The sequence below is a fragment of the Myotis davidii genome, unplaced genomic scaffold (genome assembly GCF_000327345.1).
Source record: "Myotis davidii unplaced genomic scaffold, ASM32734v1 scaffold1290, whole genome shotgun sequence".
Lineage (NCBI taxonomy): Eukaryota > Metazoa > Chordata > Mammalia > Chiroptera > Vespertilionidae > Myotis > Myotis davidii.
Genome location: NW_006282186.1, coordinates 174,190 through 186,796, shown reverse-complemented (window position 1 = coordinate 186,796; position 12,607 = coordinate 174,190). Strand labels below are relative to the sequence as shown.

The following is a 12,607-nucleotide window of genomic DNA, read 5'->3' as shown; positions in this document are numbered from 1 at the left end:
CCCCTTCCCAGTTTATGTACAATATTTGACATATTTACTGTTTTATCGTTGATTTTATCTTAGCTTATATTATCTATATGACAGTCGTCTCATTTCTGGATTCCCAAATGCAGGGTTTTTAGATATCCAAATAACTCCTCCTATACAGTGTCCTAGCTCTGAAAGACATTTCTGATGTTTTCTTAAAACTCCAGACAGTTATTATTCTTTTTTTTTTTACATTTTCTAGGTTTGAAGAAAAGGCCCAAATGGATCCTCTTAGTGCTCTGAAATATTTACAAAACGATCTTTATATAACTGTGGATCATTCAGACCCAGAAGAGACAAAAGAGGTAAAGGTGTTAATAAACTTCAGAAATTGAGTTTAAAAAAAAAAAGTTTTTCCAACTTATATTTGCTGATTTTGATCTTAGATGTTTAAAGAAAAATATGATGGTTCTAATATTAAAAATGACAGAGCAGATGAAATAAAAATTAAATAGGCTTATTTTCATGTGATATAACATTCAAGTCACACACAAAACCCTTGATCCATTTAGAATAGGATTATCAGATACAAAGTTTTAATTTAGATATTAGTTTTAATTTTACGCCCATAGTCCCATGCTTCTTTTACTCAGGGATTACATAATGGTTCATTATAAACTTTTCTGTTGATACTCCGAAAGAAAAAAGAAAACTCCCCTTTTCTGTAGGGAGAAGGTGAAAAGAGGTTGATGGGAGTAGAATCCTTGCTGCTTTGATAGTTAGTTATGCAAATGTTGTATCAGGATAGCTTGACTATAGCTACTAACTTCACTTGTCAGTGGTCCCTAAGTTTGAGAAATTGATAGCAGATCATTACTTTTCAGGTTGTTTTTGTTGTTGTTGTAATCTAACATGGATGGAAGCAAAAGATCTAATATTATTATTTGTGTGAATATACCTGCAACAAGTTTCATGGTTTTATAGCCTGTTTTACTACTAGCTTCTGAGATTCTTTTTGTCATATTTTCCTTTTGATGACTGTCCTTATTCAGAGTTCACCTAGCAACATCTGAACCATAATCCATTTTATCTTCCACTCACAGAATTGGTGCTAATTATATGTAGTTCTATTCCTTAAAGTATTTCTCTGTTAGCTGTTGCTTTGCTTTGGCTTTGTAATAGCAACATCAAGCAGTGCTTTTCTCTATTCAGCACAGGTTTCAGATTTAATATCGAATACTTTCAGGCACTAGGTTCATTGTACTTTCAAGCAGTAGAGCCCACCTGTCCTTGGCAATAAAACAAAGAAATACTCTTTCATAGTTGCCTACTGTGAAAATAATTTCTATTTCTCTTAGTATTGGTTACAACCCTTCATTAGATGGAGAATCATCAGGACATACTTTAGGGCAGGGGTCCTCAAACTACGGCCCACGGGCCACATGCAAATACAAATATTGTATTTGTTCCCGTTTTGTTTTTTTACTTCGAAATAAGATATGTGCAGTGTGCATAGGAATTTGTTCATAGTTTTTTTTTAAACTATAGTCCGGCCCTCCAATGGTCTGAGGGACAGTGAACTGGCCCCCTGTTTAAAAAGTTTGAGGACCCGTGCTTTAGGGGTCCTCAAACTTTTTAAGATAGCTAGTTGTTTTTCCTTGAGTCTTCAGTCAATTCATGATACTGTTTTCTCCATAGTCTAAAATGGCTAGAACCTGGAAACATTAATTTTTCTCTAATTTTTAAAAAGCCAAACCAAAATATTGCCAAGTAAATAATTTCAGCTGCAAGTAGGCCAAAGAAAATGGACAGTTTGTTCTTAATGCTAAGCTATTGGGAAAACCAGGACAGGGAGTTATCCCAGATTCAAACAGAGCAATTTTTAAAATTTTGGTAGTGGATTTCTCTTTGTCTCCTTTCTTTAATAGTCTCAAATTATGATTTTGTATGCCACAGACTTCCACTCTATTTTTTAAAAGTTTTATCTATTAAGAGTTGTTTAGCTCTGGTAGAAGTTAGTTAAAATGATGTGTATGTGTTTTTCAGCATCCGAATCACTTCAGAAACTTTTTCAAAACAATACCCTCACCCTCAGATATTCCTCTGTCCGATCTTATGTAACAGAAAACTGAAAACATCCTGACATTGATCTTTTGTAAGATTATTATTTTTTTATTTTTAATGATTTCAGAGAGGAAGGGAGAGGGAGAGAGAGAAACGTCAATGATGAGAGAGAACCTCTGATCGGCTGCCTCCTGTATGCCCCCGACTGGGGATAGAGCCCACAACCCAGGCATGTGACCTTGACCAGAATTGGACCCAGGACCCTTCAGTCCACAGGCTGACGTTCTATCCACTGAGCCAAAATTTTTTTTTTAAATGTGTGAATGGATTTTGTTTTGGAGAAAGAAATCTCTTGATGATGGTTCTAGTAAATACAATATTTTTAGCAAACTATATAGGTCTTCATTTTCCTTTTAAGAAATCATTCCACTTACCAAGAAAGGCCTTAATGTTATCCAGTACTTTCTGTATGTAGTAGTTTATTTTTGTTCTCTATGTACACTTTATAAAATTTTCACTATATTAAGTTGTTATACAGCAACTAAAAGTGGTTTTTAGAATTTTCTTTGGGGGGGGGCGGGTGTTTATCATAATGATGGTGATCATCATGTTATTGGGGAAATAGTGGTTATATACCAAATGGTTCGTTGCTTTTGTCCAGTCTCCAGAACATGGTTCTAAATTAATGATGAGCTTCTAGTAAAGATTATGAAAATGACATTCCCCTCCCCCAAGGAAAGACCCAAGAAAAGGATGCCTAAATTAATTCCATCATTCAGAGGATTCTATAATAGAGAAAAAAACAAGAAAAGCAAGTTTTAGCTGGTATTGCACATTATTTATTAAGAAAATTTCTGCTGAACTTCCAGAGTACTGGTGTCATTAATTTAACAGAAATGTGTTGAGTCCCTTCAGTATGTCAGGCGTTCTTCTAGGCACAAGAGGAATAAAAAGGTAAAGGGAGATCAGAATGCAAGGGAGTGAGAAATGGGCAGTTGCTGTATTAAATAGGATGATTATAACAGACCCCATTTAGACAGGAGATTTTCACAAAGATTTGAAGGATTTGAGGAAGTGATCTAAGACAATAATTTGGCTAAGGGAGGGCTAGAACAAAGAACCAAGGCTAAGTGCATTCTGACTTTGTTGAGGAGAACAGCAAGGGGGCCATTGTGGCTGTAGTAGAGGTGAGATGGGTAAGTGGTCAGAGATGAGGTCAGAGAGGTAAGAGCAGGAATTGGAGTTTGTGAATGATTTAGTAAGCCATTGCTGGAACTTTGGCTTTTACTCTGAATGAATAAAAAGCTAGTTCAGAGTACTATGCAGAGGAGTGATATAATCTGCTCTGTATTTTACATCACTCTATTGTATTGAGGATAGATGAAGGAAGGAGAATGAGGATTCAGGCAGAGAGACGCATGGGGGAGATTGTAGAAATCTAAGCAAAAGTTTGTAGAAATCTAAGCAAGTGATTATTGTAGCTCAGACCCAAGTAGTAGTCGTAGAATTAGTGAGAAATGAAGTAGATCAGATTTTCAATATATTTAAAGATAGAACTAACAGAATTTTATGATGGATTGGACATAGGATTTGGAATAAACGACTCCAAAGTTTTTTTACCTGAGTGAATTGAGTTATCAACCAAATGAAAATGCACTGGGTAGATCTGATTTGTGGTGGTGGGTGGGGACTCCTGACCGGGATCAGGAATTTAATGTTGGGTATGTTCAGTTTGAGATGTCTATGAAACAGCCAACTTGAGATCTTGAAATGGTAGGTATATATTCAAGTCTGAATTTGGAGGAGAGGTCTGGATTTACTCAGATTGTATATCACTTGGTACCTGTTAAAATCCTAGACCCATAATTTAATAACATTATTTAAATGACAGGGTTTCCCCCGCCCTTCCCATCCTTCTGTATGTAGAGCCAATAAACCTTAGATATTAGAAAAGGAAATTAACCCTCAAAATAAGTAGAAGATAGGAAATTAGTAAAATAGAAACAAATAGTAGACAAGATTTTAAAAGTGAAAGGTTGGCTCTTTGAAAAGGTGGATAAAATAGGTAAACCCCTGGGAAGACAGGGAAAAAAAGTGAAAACATAAATTATCAACATCACAAATGAAAAGAGGAAATCATTACAGACCCTACACACATTAAAAGGTAATAAGAAAACATTATTAATAACTTTATCAACAAGTTGCTGATTAATGAAATGGACAGATTCCTTAAAAAACACAATTTATCAACGCAGTTACAAGAAGAATTAGAAAATCTTAAGGAACTTCATGTCAATTAGAGATTGAATTTGTAATTGAAAACTAATAGTGAAAACTCTGCACCTCAATGGCTGTATCATTCAATTCTATCAACAATTTAAATTACAAGAAACACCACTTCTACACATAGACTCTCAGAAACCAGAGGAAGACAGTATACTTTCTAAATTCTTTTATGAAGCAGCTTAACTCTGATATAAAAACACAACAAAGAGCCCTGGCCAGTGTGGTTCAGTGGCTAGAGCATCTCTCTCACATGGATGTTTCCCTCTTTCTGTCTCTCACTTTCTCCTTCCCTCCCTTACACTCTAAAAAATCAATGGAAAAAGTATCCATTGAGTGAGGATTAAAAAACAAAAAAGATATTACAAGCAAAGAAAATCACAGGCCAATACCTCTCATGAATACAGATGCAAAATTCTTTTTTTTAAAATACTTTTTAAAAAAAATACATTTTATTGATTTTTTTACAGAGAGGAAGGGAGAGAGATAGAGAGTTAGAAACATCGATGAGAGAGAAACATCGATCAGCTGCCTCTTACACACCCCCTACTGGGGATGTGCCTGCAACCAAGGTACGTGCCCTTGACCGGAATCGAACCTCGGACCCTTGAGTCTCAGGCCGACACTCTATCCACTGAGCCAAACCGGTTAGGGCAGATGCAAAATTCTTAATAAAATTTTAGCTATTTGAATCCATCAATATATAAAACGTTTAATACACAATGACCAAGTAGGGGCTTATTCTAGGACACAGGTTAGCTTCACATTTGAAAATCAGTCATTCACCACATTGACAGAATAAAGGAAGAAAACCATAGCTCATCTCAATAAATGAAGAAAGGGGCACTTGACAAAATTAAAAACCCGTTCATGATAAAAATTCTTAGCAAACTAGAAATAAAGAGAAGCTTTCTAAGTCTCATATAGGGCATCTATGGAAAATGTGTCAACAGACATCCTCTATTTGCCATGTGAGAAAAAGAAATAAACAGCATGTAGATTGGAAAGGAAGAAGTGAAATTGTTTGCACTCGTAGATGACATTTTGTACATAGAAAAGCCCATGCAGTCTGCAAAACAATAACTGCATTTAGCTAGGTTACAGAATGCAAGGCGTATAGGGGAAAAGGAATTATTCTTATATTTCTTAGCAATGAACAATTAGAAGAGGACATGTAAAAACCTGTTTATATTAATATCAAAAATAATTAAATATGTAGTTACAAGTCTGTTGTAAGAAGTTAAATAAGACCTAAAATGGAGAGACCTATCACATTTATGGATTGAAAGACTAAAAATTGTTAAGATGCTCATTCTCCCCATAATGGTTTTTAATTTAATGTGGACCCTATAAACAAGCCAGCAAGCTTGGGTTTTGTCATTGTTGTTAAAACCGACAAACTAATTCTAAAATTCATTTGGAAATTCAAAAAGGTCCTGCACTAGCCAAAACAATGTTGAAAAAACAAAAAGTTGGAGATCTCATACTATTTGATTTCAGAACTCTGTATTATGATAGACAGATAGATCAGTAGAACAGAATAGAATACAGAAATAGACCCACATCAATGGAATCCATTGATTTTTATTTTTATTTTTTTGACCAGGGTGCCAAGTACATTGGGGAAAGGAAAGTCTTTTTAACAGTGTGCTGATATCTCAACCCCTATCTCATATTTTATATAAAAATTTAAATTAAGATGGATTACAGATCTAAATATAAAACTCAAAACAATAAAAACTTCAAGAAGAGCCCTCGCCGGTTTGGCTCAGTCGTAGAGCATCAACCTGTGGACTGAAGGGTCCCGGGTTCAGTTCCAATCAAGGGCACATGCCTGGGTTGTGAGCTAGATGCCCAGTAGGGGCGTGCAGTAGGCAGCCAGTCGCTCAGGCCGACACTCTACTGATGTTTCTATCTCTCTCCCTCTCTCTTCCCCTCTGAAATTAATAAAAAAAACCCAACTATATATGTGTGTGTGTATACACATACACACACACACACACACACACATACACACACACTTCAAGAAGAAATTAGACTATCTTCACAACCTTGGGATAGATCAAAGATTTCTTGGACATGACATAAAGCCACGAAATCATAAAAGAAAAAACTTGATAAATTGGACTTGAACAAAATTAAAATCTCAAAGACATTATTAAAAACTGGGTAAGCCACAGACTAAATGTTTGCAGTAGATATTTCTGACAGAGGATTGAGACCCAGCATATATAAAGAACTATATATAGGGTGGGCAAAAGTAGGTTTAAGTTGTATGTGAATCAATTTATTCTTATTTATTATTATACTAGAGGCCTAATGCACAAAATTCGTGCAAGGGTGGGCCTTCCTTCTCCCCGCTGCCGGCACCAGCTTCCCTCTGGCACCCAGGACCCGGGCTTCCCTCTGGCCGCTTTTAGTCCGCTTTTAGTACGGAAGGATGTCCAGTCTAATTAGCATATTATGCTTTTATTATTATAGATTATTTACTTGTATTACAGCTGTAATTCATAACAATGTAATTGTACATGGGCATGGAATACCATTCTAACTTATAATTTAGGAATGGCCTATGCATAATAAGCATACTTTTTTCCCTCAGAGTTCGATTTGCACAGCAGAGTGTTTTATAGTAGCATGTGTTTATTTTTGAAATGAGAATGTGTATGTACTAAGAATTAATATCTGTTCAAGACACCAGTCTATCCATATGTGATAGACTATCTCACATTGGAGAAAGTAATTTTCTGTTTTATTTCAGTTGACCCAGTTATTTGTTAATAAATACATATTTTAATAAAATTTTCAAATAAAATAATTCCAGAACTTGGTTCAGTATTTTGGGAAATAATGAGCAATCCAGTAGAAAAGTCAGTATATGCTTTTACCTAAATATGGTGTTCTTCTTGCTACTCTTTGGTAAATAGACTTAAATGCAGAGGCATACAATGGCTAATGAATAGTCATAATTAGAGAAGTTATTTTTCTCTAATGTGCTTAGCTAATTTGCTTCTATTTTTCTTTTATAGTTTCAGCTCCTTGCTTCAGCTCTATTCAAATCTGGTTCAGATTTTACAACTCTAGGTAAGTGTTCCCATGTAGTTTATTCAGCCAAGTGCCCTAGCATTTGGGAGGTTGGAGTTGGGTTTTTTTTAAATGAAACATCAGGGGTCTAATGTTCATCTAAGCAGTGGAGCAGGCTTCGAGGTAGAATGCAGAATTTCTGATAACTTACTACAGAGTTATCAGTCACCGGTTCATAAAACAGTTTGCTTTTCCTTTTCCGCCAATTGCTTCCTTATTATATAAACAGATGACAATAGAAGCATGATCAAGATAAATTAATTCGTATAGCATTGTTTTGGAATGCAGATTGTATTATTGATGTACTTACTATGAGATAACACTTGTTGGTTGAGTGATTTTTCCTCTCAGTTTGTTCTTTGTGGTGTTGTGTGGTGTCAACAGAGTGGTGATGGGGTATAGTGATAGGATAGGAAATGAAATAAATCTTTTGGGAGCAGAGAAAATAAATTATCTTTTTTCTGAAAATTGGAATTTTTGTATGCTGGCATCTTGATTGTTCAAGACAAATTCTTTTTGAAACTCAGATGTTTCTTTTTTTAAAAATTGATTTTAGAGTGAGAGAAAAGGAGAGAGAGAAACAGCTATTTGTTGTTCCACTTATTTATACATTCATTGTTTGATTCTTGTATTTGCCCTGACTAGGGATCGAACCTGCAACCTTAGTGTGTTGGGACTGTGCTCAAACCAGCTTAGTTATCTGCCAGGACAAAACTCAGTATTTCTTAAAGAAACCAAGACTGATGAATCTTAAACATCCATCTTCATTTAAGAGTACTCTCACTTAATATTAATAAATTATTAAAGTAAAGTAGACTATAGTAAAGTGGGGAATTTATAGCAGTTCCAGAACCCAGAGTTTTAAGTCAGGTAAATTTTCAAAGATCTTTTTGTAAGTCATTTTTATAGCTTAACTTTTCAGCAAGGTAGTAGCCTTTTGAAATATGGGAATTTCCACCTTTTCTCTTGTCATTATAAGATGTAGTCACACAGTAAATGCATATTAATCTCATCGGTGCCACTGCTATTATTGTGTGCCTTAGAGTTGAGCAACAGTATTGAAGCTTTCTAGTATGTGTAATATAAATTCTTTATCTCTGGAATAAAATAACACTTTGGGATATCAGTTTAATTTCTTTATTGTTTGTCCTTTTGTCTCTTAAAGGTGAACCATACCTCAAAGGAAAAAAATAAAGACCATATGTAATTCTGGTATTTTTCACTGGGATGGGAAAAAATAGCAGTGTTCCTGGGGGTGTTGCCCTTTCTTTTTCCACAATGGGTAATCAAGGCTTCTCTACTGCTCAAGGCAACTGCAGTATGGAGGTCTAGTTCCCGAATATGTTGGGTTCCACAGGGCAAGACTGGGGAGACTGCTGCTGTAAAGTATGACTCCAGTAGGTTCTTCTAAAAATGTTGATAGTTGTTTGCAACTATTCCATACAGTGGGTGGGATACATAAAGGCTTTTTAAAAAGATGTTTTCAGGATGTTAAGAAATCTCAACCTTGTGATGGAAAATTTAGGTATAAGCATTATTTTAGAAATTCATGCCCTTATGAATTTTACCATTTGAAACAGATTTAGAGCTAAATGAATTGGGAGCCTGGCACATAGATACTCAGTTTGAATGAATATTTGCCTTGTTATATGTAGATAGTACAGTCCAGAGCTGTTATTTTTACTTTATTGATGGGCAGCACTAAAATGTCTCTGGCTGACTTATAGAACAAGAATTTCTTGGCAGTTATTTAAATATGTTAGGCTGTTGTCAGCAAACATTTTACCTTTAGCTTAACTCCTTTCTTCTGTCTCTGTCCTGTACACTGCCAGCTAATATATTTTGTCAGAAACAGTTTGTTTTACTTGGATTTCAAACAAACCTCAAATTGCTCTGGGAACAATACAGACACAATAGAAAAAATACAAAAAGAGAATTCCTGTGGAGTTTTGTTTCCTACTTTGTCTAAAGGGAGGCAGTATATTTAGTAGTTAAGAGATGAGAACATAGTATAGTGGTTCAGAGTTAGAATCTAGGTTTAGATATCAGCTCTGTCACTTGCTAATTTTAAAAGTGACCTTGAACAAGTCACCTTCTTAATCATTAATTTATTCATCTATAAAATGGAGGTAATGAGAGTACTTACCTCATGTTGTTGAGAGAAGTGAAATAATTATAGAAAACAGCAAAATGAAACACTTAGTAAGTGCTCAATTTAGGGTACTGTTATTAACTGCCTTAAAAATATAATCTTTGGCCAGGCGGTGTGGTTGAAGGTCCAACAGTTCGATTCCCGGTAAGGGCACATGCCTAGGTTGTGGGCTCGATCCCCAGTAGGGGGCATGCAGAAGAAAGCTGATCAGTGATTCTCTCTCATCATTGATGTTTTTATCTCTCTCCCTTCCTCTCTGATATCAATAAAAATATATTTTTTAAAAAATTTAAAAATATATGTATAATCTTTGTATCATTGGTGAATTTGGATGAGGAGCAAATTCACATGGCATGCTAATTTTAATAATGAGAAATCTGATATATTAAAAACAAAAAATACTTTGCATAAAAATTGATGAACAAAAGTACCTTTTATAGGTTTCATTCCTACTTAGAGTTCCTAGTTTTGGTTCTCATTCATTTGCTGTCCAATTGTTTTACCTTTACACCACATAGAATTGAAATCAAATGGGTTATTTCATGTACAGATGTGTTTGTGTGTATATATTCTATATAATAAAAGGGTAATATGCAAATTGACCGAACCATGGAACAACTAGTTGCTACGATGCACACTGACCACCAGGGGGACAGATGCTCAACGCAGAAGCTGACCCCTGGTGGTCATTACGCACCCACAGGGGGGAGCGCTACAAGTGCAGTGGCAGTGGTGGGAGCCTCTCCCACCTCCACAGCAGCGCCAAGGATGTCCAACTGACAGCTTAGGCCATCAGTGGGACATTCCCCAAGGGCTCCCAGACTACAAGAGGGCTCAGGCCCAGCTGAGGGACACCCCTCCCCCGAGTGCATGAATTTCATGCACCGGATTTCGTGTGTGTGTGTGTGTGTGTGTGTATCTTTAATGATAAATAAGCCAAATATTTCATTTTCTAAATCTTCTAAGAAGAAATTTGCTTCAGCCTAACTTTCTGGCTCCCTTCAAAATTAATCTAGTTTATCTTAATTTCTTAGAATTAAATGAAAAATATTTGTTAATGTTATATAAAATTTAAAGAATTAAAAAGATAATGATTTATAAGTAAGTATCTTCCATTATCTTAGTTTTGAAAAATTACTTCAGGGAAGAATAACCTCTAGGATCTTTAGTTTAGAGCTTCGGTGGCTGTGGGCACTTTTCAGCTTTAACTCAGACATTTTGCTAATTTTCAGAGCAGTGTCTTCTTTCCAGAAAGTACGCTTTGGATCAGTTAAGTGTATTTTCAACAATGTATGTGACAGGTAGGAGAAATCTGGTCTATAGAACATAAGGCCTTTTTGGTCTTCATACCTCTCTTTATAAAAAGTTTTACAGTCCGAATATGATGTGCAAGTATGAATTCAAATAAATATTTAAAACATTTTATACAATAAGTAGTTAGTGCTTGTTGGCACTGACATTTGTCAGTAAGGTGCCTTATCAATTTCACAGAATTTGCTGTCTTTTTAGCCCACCAGATTTAGAGTTCAGCAAGATACTTGCTTCAACCTCTTATCTGTAGCTCACATGTTTACAGGTGCTTTTTATATAATAATACATTTATTATTGGAACTAGGAAGTATAAATAAAAAAACTTGTATCCAGAAAAAAATGAGAATTTTTGCTACTACTACTTCTTCACCATAAATAGGAAAAACTACCTATTCTGTGTAGAATGTTAACTTAAAAATTATTCCTAATAGGTCACTTTTTTTTTAGAGCAGGCATTTTCTTCAGTCATGGTAATAGTGATAGAGTGATAGCTAGTATTTACTGAGCATTTACTATGGGGCCACATACTATTCTAAGCACTTTACATGACAAAATTGATTTAATTTCCGTAGCAACCTTATGAAGTAGCTACTCTTATGATCCCTTTTTATATTCAAAGAAACTAGGACACAGAGAGGCAAAAGGAACTTGTCCAGGAATAGTGCTAGTGAGTGGGAAAACCAGGATTCAAACCTTAGTGGTTTCGGTTCATAGTTCATTCCCTAAACCACTAACTATACCACCTTTCATTGAGCTTTACCAGTTTTCACTCTTCTAAGTGATTAGTTCCTCATTTCATTCTGTGGTGAGAAAAAGTGTTTGGGATGAGACATGAGATTTAGAATCAATACAGCCTTTTTTTGTCCTGCCTCTGATATTTAAATAGTCATGTCACCGTTGATGAGTTTCTTAGTGTCCTGCCCCTCTTTGATATATTTTTTTAAAAAAATTGAATTCAGATAAAAGCTTAAGATTCTCTTTGAACAACTTTCCTCAATCTTTGTCCCCACTCCTCAAGTGTAACCACTCATACTGGACAGATCTTTACGCAAACACACACAACCATATACACAGACATCAAGATACAGTTGATTCTCATTATTTGCAGAAGTTACATTCCATAAAGTCCCCAGGAACACTGAATTAGTGAATACTGAACCATTCCTCCTATGGGACATACACAGGTTTGTGCAAGGCTCTGCTCACAACATTTTTGTTAACCTAGCAATACATAACCTTGCTTATGTGTGTTTCTGTTGAAAGATACCGTATTTATATGTTTATATTGTTGATTCATTAACATTGAACTCATAGCCAACAGCATTAATAACTCATTTTTAAACAAAGCTTATTTATTTAACAGACAAATTTTTCCCATAAGGCATATCATGGCCTTCTTGCTTTTAGGAACACAAGACACCACTTCAGTACTACACTTGGGGGCCATTGTAAGCAGTGATGTCACCCCCAAAAAAGCACAAAATGCAAAAAACATGGCACCAATAGACTGTTTATATCATGAGAGCTGAAACAAGAAGACAGAGCTTCACCCAGTTTGACCTCAGCTGAGAATGCGTGCATGTGGTGACTCAAATTTTCGCTGCTCTGAGCATCTCTGTGAAGTGTGACCAATATCGATTGTGGGATTGTAGGCAGGCACACAAGTATGAATCTGAGTAATGACAATTGACTGTATATATTCATGTACACACGTAGGTGCATAGTTTTGGTGTTCTGGTTTTATTG

The 12,607-nt window shown here is 35.5% G+C and overlaps 1 protein-coding gene across 4 annotated transcripts in view; it reads left to right on the top strand.

The window, feature by feature from the left end:
* The window catches only part of MKLN1 (muskelin 1), a 346,320-nt gene that overhangs the window by 330,468 nt on the left and 3,245 nt on the right, over positions 1 to 12,607 (top strand). For all 4 annotated transcript variants that reach the window (XM_006752700.2, XM_006752701.2, XM_015567031.1 and 1 more), the window contains 2 exons: positions 230 to 332; positions 7,344 to 7,398. In XM_006752700.2, the coding sequence (XP_006752763.1) occupies positions 230 to 332; positions 7,344 to 7,398 (158 nt within the window). The remainder of the gene's footprint in view (positions 1 to 229; positions 333 to 7,343; positions 7,399 to 12,607) is intronic.